The sequence below is a fragment of the Myotis nattereri genome (genome assembly GCF_964212035.1).
Source record: "Myotis nattereri genome assembly, chromosome: 11".
In the NCBI taxonomy this organism is placed as follows: Eukaryota; Metazoa; Chordata; class Mammalia; order Chiroptera; family Vespertilionidae; genus Myotis; species Myotis nattereri.
In genome coordinates this window covers 40023708-40045677 of record NC_138086.1, presented here as the reverse complement: position 1 = coordinate 40045677, position 21970 = coordinate 40023708, and the positions used below count along the sequence as shown (strand labels likewise).

The following is a 21970-nucleotide window of genomic DNA, read 5'->3' as shown; positions in this document are numbered from 1 at the left end:
GAAAATAACATTAGAAATAAAATTGCATTTCTTAGAAGAGCTTTTGGAAATATGCTAAGCCTTTTATTCCATTTTTGTTGAAACATTTTATTGAAATGGACTGTTTCCGTGTAAACATGTTTTGCCCTACAAGAGAGTAGAGCCTTCCACCGTGAGGGGCTCAAGTTTAATCACATGCTGGGTTCTACTGAATCCTGTTTACCTTGTGAAGATAATAATGGTCAAGGAGTTAACAAGAAAACAGACCTGCTATCTGGCATCTACCAAAAACAAAATCTATGTCAAATATAAATGTGAATCCAGAGGCCAAAAATAAAGCCCCAAACACAGACAGGTACATTACAATAAGTTTCTGTCGGTGGTCAAGAAAACTGTTTGGATTCCACTGTTAAGATTAAATAACCACAAAAAAAATTAAATAACGAGTCTGTTTTATAAAATGTATAACAAGAAGTTATTGGCTAGGACTTTCTTGCTTTAAAGTTTTTTATTCATATGCTTTTGTAAACTTTTTACATTTGCTATTGCTTTTCAATTGGTAAATATTCACTGGTGAGAAATAAATGAATTTAGATAAATAGATAGAAGAAAACATTTAAAACATTCCATCTTTTTACTTTGGAAGCTTTTTGTGTTCAGGCGTCTAATTTTGTACTGCATACGTAGAGCCATCTTTTCTACAAAACTGGCCCTAGTTTATATCAAGGCATCATGTGCACCAGCATTTTGCAGAGTTCCATAAAGAATGTGGTCATCCACAAGGAGCACTATAACTCTTCAGAACTCCGCACTTGAACACAAGTTTTTCAACTACTGATCTAAGTAAGAGCAGAAAAAGGTAATAAATAATTATGGAGATGTTCTTGTCAACACTAGTTTGAATTACATGGAAGCAGTTAAGATAAGCAGAAGAAGGAGAAACCTTTTGGGTACCTGGGAATGATTTTCAATGTAGTGTTTCTCATATAGTTAGGTGATTATTCTTTAATAAAATGCTTTAAAATAACTGTTTTGAAAAGGTTTTTTAAGGTAGAATTACAACCCATAGGGAGGAAGCAGCAAACATTAAGATCCTTTCCTCCCCTATATAACAGAGCCTTGAAGTTTACTTCATGGATGTTTGGTACAAGATAAAACAACTTACTGGCTACTATAAAAGATTCTTAATGATCATTAATATTTAATTTCTTTTTCAGCATTCATCAATCATCTTGAACATGGAGTTGTCTTTGAAACAGGTATTTTCTTTTTTTAAAAAAAATATATTTTATTGATTTTTTACAGAGAGGAAGGGAGAGGGATAGAGAGTTAGAAACATCGATGAGAGAGAAACACCAATCACCTGCCTCCGGCACACCCCCACTGGGGATGTGCCCGCAACCAAGGTACATGCCCTTGACTGGAATTGAACCTGGGACCCTTGAATCTGCAGGCCGATGCTCTATCAACTGAGCCAAACCGGTTAGGGCAGAAACAGGTATTTTCTTAATTTTTTTGGTGTAAAAATTAACCACAAAGCAACAGGATGATGGAATTAAAGTTTATTTTTAGAGAAAATTCATTGAAATTGAAAGTTAAATTATAAATAATAGAAAAAGCTTTAGATTATGTGTTTATTTTATAATTGGTTAAAGACTATTGTTTCAGTCTTGCCTTAGGATAAATGAAACCAAATTTCATTCATTGAATAACATATTCTCCCCTTCCTATGGCTCTTGAAAATTGAACTCACTTTTCTAGCCTCATGAGGATGTCTTTCTGTCAAGGCCATAAAGTAACTCATGTAGAACACCAGCACTAATCATTAAAAATGGTTTTTAATCAGGAAGTCTAGGAGTTAGACTCTGAACTTTGGTGGCAAATAACCCAACAGTTAACCTCCCACCTATCATTTAACATCTGACTCCCACAATCAATTTCCTCAACAGCAAAATTAAAAAAAATAATATCCACCTCCTAATAAATAGGTGTCAAATGCACACTTTTGGAGTGAGAGCTGGTACATTTTAAGTGTAAAGTAAATAGTAACTAATAATAATAATAACAATAATATTTAATTATTGATATGATATGCCAAGTCCCAGTTGATTCAAGAGATTAAGACTTGCATTGCTATTTCTATATGTACCCCTAAAGTTTAAGAAAGTCACATGATAATATGTTCTACATTAAAGTTTTGCTAAAATTGTCTTACATGGCTATACCTAGTTTGGTAGAGGGATGATTAAAAAAGATCTAAATAAGTTTCTTCTTCAATATTTTCCATTAATTTGTTCATCCACTCAATATTTAGTACTTGAAGGCCTACTGCTGTCCTTGGAGGAGACAGAAATGCATGAATGACATAGCCCTTGGTCTTTGGAAGCTCATGGTGGATCTGGGAACCAAAGGATCTGCTGACAATGCAGAGAACAATGGAAGCATGTACTAGAGAGATGGGGGCGGGGGGGGGGACTCGTCTGAAAGGAAGCCAGGGGAGCAGGGGAAGATAGCTAAAAGCAGAGATATGTAACCTGAGTCATCAAGAATGTTGGAGTTAACCAGATAAATATAAAGGGAGATGGGTAGGGAAGCATATGCCAAGTAGAAGAGGAGAATGTTTGAAAAGGTGTGAAGAGCAAGAGACCATAGTATATCCTAATAAGTTTCTGTACAATTAGAGCAAAGGACATATCTGTGCTCCAGGGACAAGGGACTAGAAATGAGTCTGGGAAAATAAGACCAAAGCAGATTAGGTACATTTTTGTATGTCCTTCTAAAAAGTTTAACAGTTTTGTCTAAGGACAATGAAATCCTTAAGCAGGAGGGTGTGGTGATAAGATTTTCCTTTTAGAAAGGTAGGAAGGAAGGAAGGAAGGAAGGAAGGAAGGAAGGAAGGAAGGAAGGAAAGAAAGAAGGGAGGAAGGAAGGGAGGAAAGAAGGGAGGGAGGAAGGAAGGAAAGAAGGGAGGGAGGGAGGGAGGAAGGAAGGAAGGAAGGAAGGAAGGAAGGAAGGAAGGAAGGGAGGGAGGGAGGGATGGAGGGAGGGAGGGAGGGAGGGAGGGAGGAAGGAAGGAAGGAAGGAAGGAAAGGAGGGAGGGAAAGAAAGACCAGTCTGGTATGGCAGTGCTTAAGATGGATTGATTGACCTTTGGGTTAGAGGTGGAGGTTGTTGGAAAACAAGGCTGAAGCCAGTGGAAATATTAGGACACTTACAAGTAATCCAAGAAAGAAATGATAAGAACCGAGACAGACAGTGGCGGTGAAGAGGGAGAAGAGGAAATAGATTAGCGAGTTCTATATGAGAGAATGGAAAAGATAAGGTGACAGACCGAAGGAGAGAGAAAGATGATTAAAGACAACTCCCAGATTTGTGTCTTGGGTGGCTAAAGATGGTGCCTCTTGCCAAGGTGTAGATTTAGGGAAATCAGTGTGTCTACATTTTTGTTTTCAAGATACCTCTAGTCTTTGTGTAATAAGGGTAAAGGAATGAGAACAGAAAACAGAGAGACCCAACAATTAAAACAAAGAAAGGAATCATGAAAGGAAACAGAAGTCAGGCAGAAATAAAGAGGAAGAACCAGAGAAAGTAAAGAAGGTTTCAACTCTTTAGTTCAAACACTATGGAGAATTGAAGTAAAACAAATACTAAAAAATGTATATTGTATTTACTTACCAGGAAGTCTCAACTGACAGTTTAATAGGTAAAAAATTTCTGTAGGTTGAGTACATGTATGTTATTTGTGCCAATATCTGTTTTCTCAGATTATTTTTCTTCACATAGAGTTTAATATGGTCCCCTGAGTTGGCCATGAGTTCTTGAAGGCACAGACTATGGCTCATTCACTTGTACCACCCTCCCCCCTCTTCCCCAATCCCTTACCACCACCACATACACTCAAATGAATACATATAGGGAGCCAGGCATTATTTTCAGAATTTATTCTCAAAAGCTAACTGTATTTGCTGGGTTTTTCAGTATCCTGCAGCCTTTCATTTGTGATAAGGTATCCCTCAAGTCTCCTTAATACTTTATTCATAGTGATGCCGAATACTTTTTCTCCCACTTATAACCCATTGTCCTTCAGGGGCCAGTATATACTTCATTAGCAAATGCAATGGTTAGTTAAAACCACAGGAAAGTTTCCTAAATCTCTTTTCAGTCATCTCTTCCACTAGTAACTGTGTCAGGTGAAGACCATCAGCATCGCCTATAGTATGTGTGCTTGATATACTCTACCAAAGGATATTTTCAACTATTGAGAAGGAATTTGACATCTTAATTCCTCAGTCTAGCAGCTGGTTTTTAACTTTCTTCAATTACTGCGGAGGTTACTCTAGCCCAATAGAATGTTGTCCGTTTTAGTACCAAGGTCTTCAAATCACCATCCTGTCAAGGGTTGGAGTGATTGACTTATCTTACTCTTTGTTATGTGTCTGTACAAGTGTTTATTATGGGCAGGTCACCCTAGGAGACAGATTTAGATCTGTGATGTGGTATTCAAGAAAGGGAAGTTCTTAAGACTAGTTTGAAAGATGCTGCTAATTCATTTGTTTTGCCTGCTTTGCAGCAACAATTGTACATTGGTTCCCGAGATGGATTGGTTCAGCTCTCACTGCACAGATGTGACACTTATGGGAAGGCTTGTGCAGACTGTTGTCTCGCCAGAGACCCCTACTGTGCCTGGGATGGAACTTCATGCTCTCGATATACACCCACTTCAAAAAGGTAAGATGCACATGGAGTTAATATGGCACCTTCCTTTCTGTGCAATGAATATTTCACATGAATACCTTGTCTTATAGTTTAAAGAGAAAATATTATATAGAAAACATGGTCAACAGTAGGAATATTAAAATTCTTTCTTTTATAGCTTAGCATAGCACTGATTCTTGATGTAGAAAGAATGTGAAATTCTGAAATGTGGAATTTAAAAAAAAAATTCTGATAAATTGTTTATATTCTTTTCCTTTACTGATGTTAAACATAATTAAAAGTTTTTTTCTTTCTATTCCTTTACTCCTTCTACCTTCCTTCCTCTTTCCCTTCATATTTCTAAATGTGTATGTACTCATTGTTTTGCATATCATGTGTAGATATATATGTTTGTAAAAGTGTGGGTTGCATACAATCCATAGCATATCCAGTGACTTGGTATAATTTTATGTTTATAGTAATAACTCTAATTGACCAATTTCTGCCACTCAGATGTACTTCAACATCAAAATGGGCGCTCCCATTTGTAGTTCATTGCTTTACGTGTCTTAAAAACAATGCTATTTTGAGTCAGTAATTCCCAGCTAGGGAGTTATGCTACACACACAGGTAAAAGTTATATGTTCAGAGATGTCCATTTTAGCATTGTTTTCAACAGCAAAATTAAAGGCAAGAACCTGACTGCCCATCAGTATGACTGAAGCTGGCTAAATATATCATGATATAATTTTGTAAATGTGGAATATAGTAGTAGCACTATTTTCTAAAATATTGTCAAAGTACATTTTCCACTAGGTAAAAAGTCAGTGAATTGTATATGGTATTTTTTTAATCTTTAGGTTTTATTAACAAAATAAGATAACAGGAGACCTAAGTTAGTTCCACTACTGCCTATGCACTTTTTCTTTTCAAATTTTTCTGATTTGTCAAAATGCAAATTTCAGAGATCACAAATTTAAGATATAGTATAATAGTAGATACTGACTAAAATTAGGAGGTATTTTATAATCCTTGGAATCTCTGAATTAAGTGTGAGTGGGGATTATTACAAATTGAAAGTAAAAAGTCACCAACATTTTATAATAGATTTTGTTCAAGGATATACTCAGCACAGTGGGTATTTGGGCAATACTTTTCTTTTCTACAAGCTAAAAAGTAAGAATTCTCATTAGCTGGTAATAAACCTTCAGTTTGATGAATTGACCCTGTTGCTTAAGAAGTCAAGATTTAAAAACATTCTTGACCTCTGTACCTTATACTATCATAAGTTTTCTTGTACTTCCCAAGACTGTACTGTCACTGGCAGACATGCCACTGTGATGTTCTCCCTTACCAGCACAGTGTCCACATGAGCCTAAAAATGTATACGATAGATGACTCTTGCACAGGGTTAACATTGCCCTTAAGAAACACCAAAGGTTTGCTGTGACTTCTGTGATCTCTGAAGTGGCAATATAAAATAGCCAAAGCAAAGATATATTGTAATTATTTAATACTTGTTTAACTTTAGCAATTTTTTTTCTTTTTTTATATGATACTCACTATTTTAAAGAAAATACATGACAATAATGCAAGAAACCATTATTTATTATTAATATCATCATCATCGTCAAATCTACTATCAGAAAACATGAAGTACATATCAGCAGATACAAATAACATCTTGCCATTTACACCATATCAAGCTTGTACTTCTATTTCAAGTGACAGTATTTAACTTGTTGCTTAATCAAATCTATGTAAGACTGAATCATTATATGATAAGGTGTTTTGTATGTGTGTGTACTTTCCTACCCACTAAAGTTCTTTCTGTCTTAATACTTTCCCATGGCTGCCTTAAAAAGAAGGGTAGATATGATTACTCCCAATTGATGTATATAAAACCTGGATTATATTTATAGTCAGCATATTTTGTTGTCAAGCGTTAAAAAAAAGAACACTGTAGTAGTTTAGTAAAATTCAGATCATCTTATTGCTTAGATAGGATTCATGCCATTAGGACTCTACTACTACTATTTGATGTAATGTTAGAGTGATTTGAATACTGACCTACATTTAAGTTGGGTAGTAATATAAACATAGTTCTGCTTCTGCCACTTTTATTAATGTTAGCCATAAATTTTCTATATTTTAATTATCCTGTTTGAAGTTCTAAACAGTTAAATCCCTTTTCCATAGGCGAGCTAGACGCCAAGATGTTAAGTATGGAGACCCAATCACCCAGTGCTGGGACATAGAAGAGAGTAAGTATAGTTTTAATATGCTCTTCTCTCATTTAAAACTTTAAGCCTAGTCTTTGCGTGTCTTTTCATTATATAACTTAAAACATCTATTATACAGGAAGATCTCATTTTGCAAAATGCTTGTATTCTGGGAAAGCATTGGGAGATTTTATAAATCAACACCCTGCCCATGTGCCTAAGTGAATAATCCTTTGTTATATCATTGTTTCATATGTCCTTTAACATTTCTATACATTTTTTTTTCTTTTTTACTGCCTTATCTATCTTTGTAAAGTTTGAGAACTACTATTAAAGATAAAACAAGATAGAGTCCAAAACATATGGACATTGAAAGAAAACTCAGAAACCCTGCCAGAAAAGTCTGATAGCAGGGCAGGCTAGGCACTTGTTAGAAAGAAGCATTAGGTAACTTGTGCATTATTTCTATTCACTTATTAATTCAGGTCTTCAATCACTAAATACTTATTAGTGAGTTGCATGTGCAAATAATTTTCTCAGTTATACTTTGTGAGACAAAGAAACTCCTTAGAGAGTTTATAATTCTTTGGGTAGATACATAAGGCACAATTAGTGATAAGGGAATTTAGCAAAAAGAGAGATCACCAGAGGCTGTATAGTTCAGAGGAAATTTCATAGAAAGTTGACTATCTGAATACGATAAGTACAGAGTGGGGAAGAGAGAAGTGATTTGTTGAATAACTGTGCAAACAGAGAAAAATCTATAAAATTATATATTCTAGAGCTTTACTTACTTTCCACTGTCCAGCTCTGCCATCAGATAGGAAATATAAGTGCACGTGCGCAGGCATGCACATACGCACGCGCACGTACACAGCTGGAGGAAGAAAAGAACTGCCTAACCTTCATCACATTGTCAGTAACCACCCTGTAACTGAATAAACAACCCAAATTGTATGGTCTATTACTTATGATCCAGCAGTGTTTCTATAGTTTAAAAATAAAACAATTATTTATAATTCACAATTTCATTCTCCTGAAAAATAAGCTATGGCCTAGAATTGTATTTTGAGTTCTCATTCTGATTTGTACATGACCCACAGTCATGTCCAGTGTTTTCTTTGAAAACCATCACTGGGTGCTAAGTGTACAGTTTTCCATGTGTGCATATGAGGTTTATTGGGAAATATTAGAGTCATTGAAGATATCAGTGAACAAAAAGAAAAGAATCTGCACACAATGCAATATACAGATGATGTAGCATAGAATTGTACACTTGAAACCTATATAGTTTTATTAACCAATGTCACTCTAATAAATTCAATTATAAAAACACAAAAAGAAAATCTGTGCATTCATGGAACTTATATTCAAGTGTGTATTGGGGGAGGTAATAGGCAATAAACATAAAAACAAATAATACGTATGCTCTGTCAGATGATGGTACATATTACGAAGAGTTATAAAACACAATTGCTGCCTAAGGCACTTACAATTATTGTCTCCACTTCACCAGATCCCGTTCTTGCTATAACCCATTGCACACAGGCTTTTCTCAGCAGCAGCAGCACTTGACCCAATCCATTTGTTTTCAAGGTCACCAGCAATTTCTACTTTGCCAATCCAATGGTCAATTTTTAGTTTTCATTTTTATTTAATCTCTAACTCCTTTCTTAAAACACCTTCATGCAGTGCTATTCTGGTTCTTATGGCCCCATGAGAACTGATTGTTGATTAGGAAATTTGTGAGCTGGTTTTAAACCATTGGTAATTTGAGGCAGCCTGCAACCCTGGTATGTGCTCTGACTGGGAATCAAACCAGCAACCTTATGGTGCACAGGGCGACACCCAACCAACTCAACCACACTGGTCAGGGCACCATCTGAGTGTTCTTAGCTTTCTTTTTCAACCCACCACCTGAATTTTCAATCTCTGCCTATTCACTCCCTAGTACCATCAATGTCTATACTACGATACTCACAAATTCACAATCTAGTTCTGAACTTTCTCTGTATGCCAGACTTGTATGCTCATATGCCTACTCAAGAACCCCTCTTAGATGCCTAAAATCATCTGAAATTATGTCTGTGAAAGAATTCTTATCTTTTCCAAAGCTTATCGGTTCGGCAGAATTTCTCATATTAATAAATAGCACCACTGTTCCCCCAACTGCTTGGGTCAAAAGCAGCCAGTTATTTTTCTTGTATTATTATTTCCAGTCAAATTAACAACTTTGTGTCCAAGGGTCACTGTTTTTACTGATTTGAAAAAGGATTTCATACACTCTGCTATTTCACTTTATTAGTTGATTTTGCTAATTTGTCTTTTATTAAAAGACAATTCTTTGGTTGAATCAGTCTAACTGAGTTCCTCTTGAACCGTTGCCCATCACCTAATAATCAACTAATAATCAATCTGCATCCTCCCTGCTTTGTTCATGAACTCCCTTTGCTCAGGAAAACGATATCTGTTACTGGGAAATGATGCATGTCTTTCTCTTCCAGATCGGCACTGGTGATCTTTCTGTGCATTAGGAATTTATTATCTGTGAAAATTATAGTTCTAATCTGTTCAGTTGGCAGAGATAGTGGATAGATTACAGATTCCAAATGGAATCCACACATTTTGAAGTTTAGATTATAGACAGACAGATAATGATGGTGTCAGCAGACTTCACTTAACCATGGCCGGTAACACATGAATAAGTTCAAAAGGGGTTTCTTGAAAAGAAGCCTGACCAATGGGTGTATGTGCATTCATGATATTTGCTGATAATTTTGTGCATAGATTTAGGATTCACTTAGGTCCCTTAAGCCTTACTCTAGTTTATGCCTAAAATGCTAAGGAGGCCCATCTGCAGAATTGAGACATCTGAACAGACGATGAAAAAGTGCATGTTTGGGTCAGGCTGAGCAGCTGTCCTTTTTTATTTGATCAAATTTGAGCTACAGATCTTAGATCACACATGGGACACAGCCTTTGGCTACTCAGGATGGAATGGATTTCAGACGGTGCAGTTGATTTACGGAATAAGGTGTGTGAGAGACTGCTCCTTTAGCATCCCATTAACTATCTTACAGTAAGTGCATGCTGGGCTACAGGGTCCTTCTTTGAATAAAAAATATACAGGCTGGGGCAAAGTAGGTATACAGTTGTTTGTATGGAAGGTAATACAGTAATTAATACATAATAACAAGAATAAACTCTGTCTCGTGTACTCACAGCTGGAAACCTACCTTTACCCCAGCCTGTATTTTGGTAAGTAATAGAGATAAGGTCCCAGTTCTGAGTATGGGAGCCTCTAGCTTATTATCATTATAGAATTGCATCAAGTATAGAACACTGTTCTTACTTTTCTAACATCAAAATATCTTAATGTTCTGTGATCAGTTTTGTGGACTAATTTATGATAGAATTTCTCTTTAAAGGTAAAGTAAATTGTTCTTTCAGAACTATCTACAAAATTGGTTATATTTTATACAAATTTAAAGGTGTTAAAGCATTAAAAAAATGTTAATAGTTTATTCATTTCAGCTCAGAGAAATAGAGTCAATGTTTAGAGTTAGACCTGGTGAATTCTTATTTTAAAACAACGGTTCTCAACCTGTGGGTTGCAACCCCTTTGGCGGTTGAACGACCCTTTCACAGGGGTCACCTAAGACCATCCTGCATATCAGATATTTACATTATGATTCATAACAGTAGCAACATTACGGTTATGAAGTAGCAACAAAAATAATTTTATGGTTGGGTCACAACATGAGGGAATGTATTTAAAGGTCCAGAAGGTTGAGAACCACTGTTTTAAAATGTCAATGGCAAATAGTTTATGTATTGATGAAAGAGTGAAAATTGCAAGGAAGAGATAAAGCTTTAAAAATCAATCTCTTAGATAATATTTGACTTTTAGGTAATAATATTATAACATGAATTTCCTTTCTCTTTAATAATGTGTATGAATCTTCCCCCATGGCATCTGTTCTAAATTAGTCTATTTTCCCATTGCTTTTAAAATCAGGTCAAGGTTAATCTCCTATTCCATGTTTGCTTTCCAGGCATTACTCACGAAACTGCTGATGAAAAGGTGATTTTTGGCATTGAATTTAATTCAACTTTTCTAGAATGTATACCTAAATCCCAACAAGCATCTATTAAGTGGTATATCCAGCGGGCTGGAGAGGAACACCGAGAGGAGGTAAGTCATTGCCATCAAAAAAGCTCACCTTGAGGAAAATAGTATAAAACTTAAATCGGATTTTGTTTGTAAGAGATGTTCAACTTCTAGTGCTGTATGGTGCTCTCGTCGCTATTTGATAAAAAGGAAAATAACAGCTTATACCCATTAACACCAAAGGTTACAACACCTTTGAGATAAGAATAGCCCAATTTAATAAAAAAGTTATTAATATAATATATTTAACAGAAGGTTGAATGTTTAAAAAGAAATTGTGTGTTTAAAAAAAAAATTATTTCTCATAGAATGTCTGTATTTTAGAACAATTCCCTGACCAAGAACAAGAACACAATATTTCCCCTCACTGTAGCATAAGGACTAAATTTTAGCTCAAATTGTGTTCAGTTTAGATCATAAAATGACACATGTCAAGTATGTATAAAAAAGAAATGAAATATATATCAGAAGAAATATATGTCTTATGAATAGATACTTATCTGGACATATGTACATTTTCACTCTCCTGTGTTAAAATTAAATCAACAGAGGGAAAAGTAATATGGATGTTCTGTTCATCTTTTGACTTTTTTCTGGTTCAGTCATTCTAACACATATGTATGATTGAAACATATCACGAGATTTTATGAGGTCTAAAGATGTCAACTTAAGGGGATAAGTTGGGTAGTCTGAAAAATCCTGTATTAATATTTTTTGAATGTCATGAAACAAAGGTTAACTGGCAGAATTCTTTCAGTACCTAAAAGAAAACTGATGACACTCACTCTACAGTTCTAAAATTCCCAATATTAAAACTAAGACACTGTAATGAATAATGGAATGAGTGCAGGATTCAGAATTCCTTTGGTCATATCACTGAGCCCCAATGGGCCAGAATTTTATCACAAAATAAATCCAAAAGTTATTGTGAAAATAAAAATGAGAAAATACATATAAGAATGTGAATTTCAAAGCAAAGGATTACTCACAAGTGTAAAGTACGCATATAAAATTGCAGATACTCTCAGGGAGGATGTGTAAAACAGGAAATAGCACGGATTATGTGTTTAGCTTGACTGCTGAGCATTTATGAGCAGGTTGGAACTTCTCGAACATTCCATTTCTCGGTCATATAAGGAGGTGACCAAATGTTCTCTGAAATAGCAGCCTCTTTGATAAGTCTATAAACATTTAAAATAGTATATGTAATCAACTAAATATTAGTATGGAACAGTGGTTGTCAGCCGCAGGTGACTTTGCTCTCAGAGTGCTCACATTTGGCAACATTTTGGTTGTCACAACCTGGGTGGCAGGGGTGGAGGGTGCTAGTGGGTAGAGAGCAGAGGTCGGGGACTGTGTAAATTAGCTCACAAGGCACAGTCTCTCACAATGAAGAATTATCTGGCCCCAATTTCAGTGCTGAGTTAAGAAACCTTGGAGTAAGAGAATCAAATTTTATCATAAGATACTGGTTCAAAGGTATGTTCCCCCATTATACAGGGTGGAGCAAAAGTAGGTTTACAGTTGTTTGTATTGAAAAATAGTACAATAATGACTAAATAATAATATAAGAATAAACTTCGTTTTGTGTACTCAGAACTGTAAATCTACTTTTGCCGAACCCTGTATTAAAAAGTTAGTGTCATTCTCTTCATCTATCTTTAAGAATAAAATGTTATATCAAAATAATGACACAATATGTGCCGAAACCGGTTTGGCTCGGTGGATAGAGCGTCGGCCTGCGGACTGAAGGATCCCAGGTTCGATTCTGGTCAAGGGCATGTACCTGGGTTGCGGGCACATCCCCAGTGGGAGATGTGCAGGAGGCAGCTGATTGATGTTTCTCTCCCATCGATGTTTCTAACTCTCTGTCTCTCTCCCTTCCTCTCTGTAAAAAATCAATAAAATATATTTTAAAAAAAATAATGACACAACATGTTAATACCAAGGGAATAACTTCATCCTTATTATGTCAGATTGACCCAGTAAAACTTGATTCTTTTTTTTCTTTATTGATTAAGGTATTATATATATATAAACTTGATTCTTCATTATTACCGACATCTATAAATTCTAAAATTATGGCATATCCATACTAAATGTTTATTTTTAGGATCCTAATTTACCAGTATATATTAAAATATTATTTGATATAGAAGTTTATTTTATTTCAACATATAAATCATTTACTTTTTATCCAAGAAATATTGGAAGTCCTGGCTGGTTTGGGTCAGTGGATAGGGCGTAAGTCTGCAGACTGAAAGTCCCAGGTTTGATTCCAGTCAAGGGCACTTACCTCCATTGCAGGCTCAATCAGGACACATCCAGGAGGCAATTGATGTGTCTCTCTCACATTGATGTTTCTCTCTCTCTCTCTGTCTCTCCCAACTCCCTTCCACTCTCTCTAAAAAACAATGGAAAAATATTCTCAGGTGAGGATTAACAACATATACTAGTATATATGAAAAATGTTATCTGAATTTTTTAACATACTAATTTCCTATTAGATACATGGCAATATTTTATTTTTAAATGTCCCAAATCACTATTTTCAATTTTATAGTTAATAAAGTGTAATCATTTCTTTTCAGTGATAGACTTACATTGGACTCTGCATGTTTGCATTCACATCTTTCATCCTCCTGAAAATGTTATGTGTTCCTTTATTTACTTTTTAGCAGTATATCATACAGTCATGGTGGTATCATGCTCCATGAATTTCAATGGAGCAGAAATAGTATATTTATTGAATTTTACTTAAAAGTATCTGAGCTGTAATATTTCAAATGGTATATTCATTTATCTTTGTAAATAGCTAGTCACACTTGGTCCAGGTTCTGCCATACCGCTTCCTGAGCTGAGGAAAGGGGCCAGATCCACACTAGGTTTGAAACATTTTCCCCAGCAGGATACCTTCTGCTCCTTACCAGGGAGGTCACAGTTTGGAATCTTTCCTCCCCTCAAAATCAGCCTGAGGGAGGGATGAGGATCTCCTGTGGCACAGAGGCTGTCACCAGGTTTTTCTCTGCCAAGGGGAGGACATTTCCTCACTGAGCTGTTTCACAGTTGGGTGCTGCTGGGAAGGTCATGAGTCAGTTATCTGCTGACTTCCTTGTAAAGCTGTGCTGGAAATGGTTGATGTTTATGCTATAACGAGCAACTTCATCGGCAGTCCCCAAGTTTCTGTGAACTTTGGGGATCTTGAGGAATAGAAGAGACAATGCTAGTTACAGTAGTGTTTTTTTCTGTGGATTTTAAAAACATTTTATAAAGCATCTTCAAATATTTGTGTTTTTCCCTTTGTAGGTCTTTGTTTTATTTTGTGTGTTTTTTTAATTATAAAAGTAATAGCAATGGTTTTGAAAATATAGGGATATATAAAGAACTATGAGGACTCTAAGCATAGATAAGCACAAATACTGTATTTTGATGTCTATTCTAGCATTTTCCCCACTAACCATTACATTGGGAGCAGTTTCCCTTGTCATTCAATTTTAATACCACATTTTTTTCTGTCCCTACTCCCACTGTCCTGATGCCACAGTCATCATGAATATTCCATGTTTTATTTAAATAGCTCATGTTTTCTCTCAAAAAAGAGTAAGCAACTTTCCTATATATACATCTTTCTCTACTTTTCTATTTTCTTCAGACAAATACTTTAGAGAAAAATAAGTAAGATAAAGGATTTTATTGTCTTTGTGGCTTGGGATAAACAAGTGTATATTGCCAATTTTCCATTGAAATCACCATAAGGGTGCCTTTTCTGAACTCCTGAGGTGATATTTTACATTATAATTTAAGAAAATCATTACCAGTTTGATATGAAAACATATTATATTGTTTTAATGTCTATTTCTTTGAATATTACTGGATATTAATTACCTTCTCACATTTCTTGCCTATTAGCTTCAGTTGTATCTGGTAAATTGCCCTAACATTTTCTTGGTTTACATCAATGTATTTATTAAAAAATTATTTTATCCAGCATTTATATATATTAGATATTAACATTTTAATATTATGCATATTAGAAATAACTTTTTACTATTTTATTGCTGAAAGTTTTTGTTTCTAACATACAAAAGATCTATACTTTATATTTATAATTTATATAAGTCTATTGGTTTATATCTATATATTTCTCACTTATGCTTAAAAATTCCTTGTTTGATGAAATGGAAAATACATATTTTGTAATTATTTTATGATTTTATTTTTAAATTACAATTCACATTTTATATTTACATTTACTCAAAGATATTAAATAAATCTAGGGGTTAGTTATGTATACTTCAGTTTTTTTCTTTTAAATTATGAGCCAGTTGCCTCAGCACTATTTTTAAATGTCTTTCTTCTGTTTGTTGAAAAAAGGAGATATTCCTGAAACCCCAGTCACATTGAGGATGTGTGCAATGCTTTAGCTATGAAAGAAATGACAGGTGAATTATCTGCAAAGGAATTACCATTAGGCTGCTATTATCAGAGAACAAAGTCCCTGACCTTTACCTGCTGCTTAGTACCTAAATGTCCTTTGTCTCTTTCCATGTGACTCTTCTCATTTTAAATGAATTGCCCTTCATTGAAGATCTACATTTAATAATGCTGAATATATTATCACTGTTCACATTAGGCAAATGGATAGTCAACCCCAGTTCAAGCATGGTTTTGATTTGTAAGGCTGAGCAGTTTTTACTTATCACTTTAGAGCGGAGAAAATTCCATGAGTTTAAATTAGTGGCCAGAGATTACATTATCTCTTTGTAGAGGAGCTGAATCTTCTAAATTGACTGTGCTGACAGTTCGCTGTCGAGACACAGTCTGCATAAAGCATCCTGTTCCAGCACGGAATGAAAGCATTACAGTGACTGAGAATGCAAAGCAGGCAGATGTTAATCAACCACTTAATTTCTGGGTCACAGATTTCTATCTCTAGATTGCAAAAGTCCTATGAAAATATGGCATTTAAAATATATTTTGTTAGAGATACCACTTCATATTTTTGAAATTTTAGAAAAAAATCACTTACACGATCTAATAGACATTAGATAAATCCAGGAAGCCTAAGATTTAGTTTATTTATTTATTTATCTACCTTTTAATATATTTTTATGGATTTCAGAGAGGAAGGGAGAAGGAAAGAGAGATAGAAACATCAATGATGAGAGAGAATCATTGATTGGCTGCTTCTTGCCCGCCCCCTACTGGGGATCGAGCCCACAACTCGGGTCTATGAACTTGGCTGGAATTGAACCTGGGACCCTTCAGTCGGCAGGCTGATGCTCTCCACTGAGCCAAACCAGCCAAGGCTTATTAAATAAGTTTTATATCTGTAGGTAAAAAGCCAAAGTAAAACTAAGCATTTCATGGAAGCAAGGAAAGGTGAAGAAGGATCACAATGGAGTAAGGAAATGCCAGGTGTCTATGAAACTCTGAGTCCTGTGGGGGCGGAAGCAGTATGGAAAGGAGGGAAGGGAACTAGACTTCAGAGCACAACAATGTAAACAGGATGCAAAAAGAGAACAGCAAAAGCAATGACAAAGTGTTGCATATTTTGTGTGAAATCAAAGTAGTAATTTCTTCCTGTCAGGAGATTAAAGAGAACAATAAAAAGTAGTGAGTCTCAGCTGTGACAATCTTTAAAACCACATTAAACAGTTTAAACGTTAGCAAGAATACCAGCTATGAAAGGAAATCTAGAGATGAACTGGAAAGAAAGTTACCTGCTTCGATTATCATGCTAATAACCACAGGTCATTTTCTGTTAAAAAGAATTACAGAAATAAAGGTTTCAAAACATCACTTCTCCAACAACATGTAATGTTGCTAATAATACTTCACACTTTAACCTTCAAAGAGCTTTACTTTTACCCTCCCAGCCCCCGCCAAAAACACACACACACAAAAAAAAACACACACACACCACCATATGCTATGTCGCCAACTTAATAAATGGGAGACCAAGCAAGGAAGATAAATGAGTTATCATCAGAAGCCTAACAGATAGGGTCCAGAACCTAGGCTTATGGAGTCAGTGTTTGTGTTCTAAAGAGTATTTAAATTTTAAAAAAAGTATTTCTACAGTAAAATTATTAATATATATATATTATATATATATATATATTATATATATACACACATATAATCTCCAGTGTGTTAAATTTGAGATTGATGTTTCTGTTTCAGCCTGGCCTTTTAGAACCCTACCAATTCAACTTATTTTAGGGGACAAGACTCCTCTGGTTACTGAAGATATAAGTGAATTCAAGATTAGTTTGTGTTACAATAGCATTAAAAAATGTCGGGTCCTTTAGAATACATTCCTTAGGAAAAATGTTACACACCCAGCTCACCAAATGGGCAAAGTGAAGGAAACAAACACCCAAAACCCCAATGGTGTGGCTTCAGTGTAGAGCGAAGGCAGGGCTGGAGACCATTCAGCCTCATTAACCAGGGATCTGCTCTGTGACCTGCCTGTGGCCTTGTGTGGTACCCCACCAGCTGCACTTCCCTGGCACAGAGGGTGGTTGGCCATATACTTGTTAGTTGGCTGGGCTGGTAGCCAGAGATGTTTCTTTTCCTTTTCTCATATTTCCAGAATTGAAGGATTTTTCCTACATATTTTTCACATAAAGAGGCAGAGCGTAGTCCACCCACTGTGAATAAATTTAATTTAGCCGTCTTTATGCCGCCTTGATTTCCATCATCTGAAAGTCTACAATACAGGGGCAGATGTGTAAACTGGAAGTCTTCCAGACTTCTTTGTTGTTGTTGTGATTCTGCTTAATGCCGGGCCACTTCACAATCTCCACATTAAACAGGCCCCTTGTGTCAGTAAACATGCCTTTAGTTTTAGTGAAGATAGGTTCGCTATTCACACCAGATTGTGGGCCAGGCAAGCTAAACTGTTTGAATTGCCTTTCAGTAGTATCGCTTCAAAGGGGAAAGAGCGTCGCATTTCAGGGACTTTCTTTTTGTTCCTTGAGCGTTCTCACACTCGAAATCACATTACCATGTTGTAGTATATGGAGGTATGGCAAATATTCCCACAAATGACATCGTCTGAGGTATCATATATACACACAGTATCAAAATTCAATCCAGAGTAAAGAGGGAAATTCAGCTTTAAATGTTGCTATCCTTCTGAATATGGCTCTGCTTAATGGTTAGCGCTAACATTCAAAAGGCTGTATCCACGCCTTTCCACTGACTTTTAACAAGTCACCACGTAGTTCCCATATGCTATTCAGATCATTTATTTGGTGATACCTAGAAAACAGAGTACATTCCTTTTGAAATCATTGTTCTAGTCTACATTAAAGGTGGTAGCATGCACTAAAGCTACTCGTATTTTTCTATACATGACTGTCTATGTCACATTCTAGCTCTGCAATTCTTAGAACACCATTTGGCATCTGAAATCTCTGTGTAGGTGGTCAGTTGATAGTTTCCAGTTTTACTTCATTCCTTTTTACAGCTTTTCATTCCTATCCGTAGACTGGGAGGAAAACTAACCCTATCCCAAAGGTTCAGTTAGGTATCGTGAGATGCAAACATGCATTTTGGGGGGCTATTACCTCATTTGAAGTGTTTTCACTCTCTTTGGCTATGGCTGACGATATTATGCTTGATGACAGAGAGACAGGGAGCATATCTTAGGTTCATCTAAGTAAAACGATGTAGCCTGTTTGCATTTGCTCTTAGCCTCTCTGGTTTTCATTTATTACCTACATTTTTTTTTTCCAATTCTGCAGCTGAAACCTGATGAAAGGATCATCAAAACAGAATACGGGCTACTGATTCGAAGTCTGCAGAAGAAGGACTCTGGGATGTATTACTGCAAAGCGCAGGAGCACACTTTTATCCACACCATAGTGAGGCTGACGTTGAACGTCATTGAGAACGAGCAGATGGAAAACACCCAGAGGGCAGAGCACGAGGAGGGGCAGGTCAAGGATCTGCTGGCCGAGTCACGGTTGAGATACAAAGACTACATCCAAATCCTTAGCAGCCCGAACTTCAGCCTCGACCAGTACTGCGAACAGATGTGGCACCGGGAGAAGCGGAGGCAGCGCAACAAGGGCGTCCCCAAGTGGAAGCACATGCAGGAAATGAAGAAGAAACGGAATCGAAGACATCACGGAGAGGAGCTTCCGAGGGCGGTGGCCACGTAGTTTCCTATTTAATTTAAAGAAAAGAATCCTTTACCCGCAAAAATACTGTCTCCTGTTTGTACATCCTTGATACCAACTCCTACGCGTTTTCCACGGTGTTTTGTTAAGGCACGAGAAAAACCATCCGAGTAAGACAATGCGTGGTGGATATGGCAAAGGCAGGGCAAGTAAGGCATCTGAACCAGTTTTCCAAGAACTAAACGTGCACCTGCAATGCATCAGCGTTATCTTCAAAATAGGGACTTCACATCTGTAAATGTTTTGTGTTCTGAGGTTTTGAATTTATGGTGTCATGTAAATAAGTGAGCTAAGCAAACAGCACCTTTGGTAATGTACTAAGGTGCTTCGTTTCCCTTGCGTGGCCATTAAGCATGGGGGTTACCAGGCTGTTGTCTTTGTGTGCTTATGAACAGATCTATCATTCCACTCTAGAACTGGCTACTTTCTGGCAAGAAGTGGAGGGAAGACACACATTCAGACCACGCATACAACAACAGGAACTCTCCCAATGAGCCACTCACTCCTGGTGCGTGGTTTAGGAGTTTGGAGAGATGCATTATTTTTATCAGACCACAGGGATTATTTAGTGTACGACAGCCTTGATTTACTGAAGGTTATAAGTGTTCCTCCAGGATTCCTTATGACTTACCAGGAGAGACAGGTTCATAGAGCGACGTTGGTGCTCAGTTATGTGTTTTTAGATTAAATGCTGAGCTTTGCAGGGACAGAATGCTTAATAAATATTTAAGTAAGATATGGGAAAACATTTAAATAAAGTAAGGGGAACATCATGATGTACACTGCATCCTAATGGGAAGGCATGCAGATGGGATTTGTTAAGAGACAGAAGGAAAGACAGCTATAAATTCTGGCTTTGGGGAAAACTCATAGCCCCATAAAAAGGAAGAACAGTCACAAATAAAGTGGGTGAAATGCAATGTAGTTTTATTCACCAGAGTCTAAGTAGCTGCCAATTTATAATACATCTGCTAAAAAATTCTAGATTATATTTAAAAAAAGCCTGCTAGCAAAAGGCTAAGGAAAAGTAAATTTTCTAAAGGATCATGGAAAGAATGAGCACAAATTTATTTACAACCAAGGGGATTTCAGTACTTTTTCTAAAAATTCATCATAATCTATAAATTATTTTCATTTACTGCCTTTAGTCTCTTGAATATTGGATTGTGGGACTTTATTTGAGTGAATAGAAAAGAACAATATATACATACATAGCAAAAGAATTAGGTAGACAATAGTGGTGGGGAGCGGGAAGATATATTGTTAAGTAACAGAACAAATGCAAAACTTTTGACAACGGAAAGGGTTAAATTAACTCTTTGACAGCTTTGACAAGTCTTTTTGCATTTCTGAGATTATATGCTGTTATTCAAGTAGCATTGTTTTAGTAATTTAATAATAAATAAGCCTACCACCTGTAAAGAAAACAAACTCACAACATAAACATTCTTCGTATTTTGTTAGCACTTTCAAATATTGCCAGTTTGGCTTTACCTCTGAACCTGCATGGTATGTTTTCTGCCCATTTACACAGGACTCACCTTTCTTTCTTCAACACAAAACCCTTAGCCTTCTTCTGTTTTGCCTTTTCACGCCCTTTTTAGTGTGAAATGAAAAATTAGTCACTTCCTCAAATGGAAGGCAGCCTTTCAGAAAACTAAACAGCAGACATTGCTAGTTTCTCATGCATTCTATGTGTCTTGAAAGAGAAGCCTGTGGGAACCCATGTGATTAGAGGGCAACTTATTACCATGTTCAGTATCATGTCTGTGACTGGCTTTATGTTCAAAGCATTCTATTTTACATTCATTTTATTTGCATCTCTTACCTTTCAAAGTAGTCACTCTGATGTATGAGGTTAAGTACCCCTTTTGATATGAAACTCAAATATTTATAGATGTTTCTGTATAAGAAAAACTTAAGGATTTAAAACTTTGGTTTGAAAAACAGCAAACCAGAACAAATCACTCTTAAAAATTAATGCATAAGAATAGTTGTAGTAGATCAGAGTGCTAATTAAATACCATAACAAGAGTGTTTGTAACTATTGATTTGCTAGGCTAAAATGTTCCAGGAATTCATAGTGAGCTCCAAGCAAATAAAGTGGGAGTATGTTTCATTTTTTTAAAGATTTCCACGTATTTGTATGTCAGACAGTAATGATCAAATTATGGATGACTTTGAGAAAATTACATGAAGCTCAAATGTTAGGATTGACTTGCGAAAATAAATTTGGTTTTCATCCAAATATGAATGTCTAAGCCATTTTTTAATTACTTCTTTCTTATCATAGTTATTCAGACAAAATTTTGAAAACCTATTTTGATTTACAGCTAATACTCTGGCTACGTTGGATATAAAACTATTAATTTATGATAAACTCTTAAAATACATATGAAATATTGTTAGTAAAATAAAATGTCATATAATAAAAACATATGGACAAAGATTTATGTGTATTTATAAAGATAGAGGACATCTAAACTACATTTAATTTTTTAACCTTTTGATTGCCTAGAACAATTGAGGAACAGGGTGAATATATTAAATGTAAGACAAGACACATTATATATACTTCTTTACCACTGAAGGTTTTACCAAATTCTTTTTGAAATAATGAAAAATAAAATTATAGTTAATACTTTCAAATACATTTGCTTAGCAATCAGCTCTTCAGGGAGAGGTCTTAAAACATCTGTTTATTCTTAGAT

At 35.8% G+C, this 21970-nt stretch overlaps 1 protein-coding gene across 1 annotated transcript in view; it reads left to right on the top strand.

Moving 5' to 3' along the window:
- SEMA3D (semaphorin 3D) overlaps positions 1-21504 on the top strand; it is a 193951-nt gene extending 172447 nt beyond the window's left edge. The window contains exons 14-18 of the mRNA XM_081102746.1: positions 1197-1238; positions 4550-4707; positions 6874-6938; positions 10952-11091; positions 18822-21504. Of these exons, the coding sequence (XP_080958872.1) occupies positions 1197-1238; positions 4550-4707; positions 6874-6938; positions 10952-11091; positions 18822-19241 (825 nt within the window). The 3' untranslated portion in view covers positions 19242-21504. The remainder of the gene's footprint in view (positions 1-1196; positions 1239-4549; positions 4708-6873; positions 6939-10951; positions 11092-18821) is intronic.
- The last annotated feature ends 466 nt before the right edge of the window (positions 21505-21970 follow it).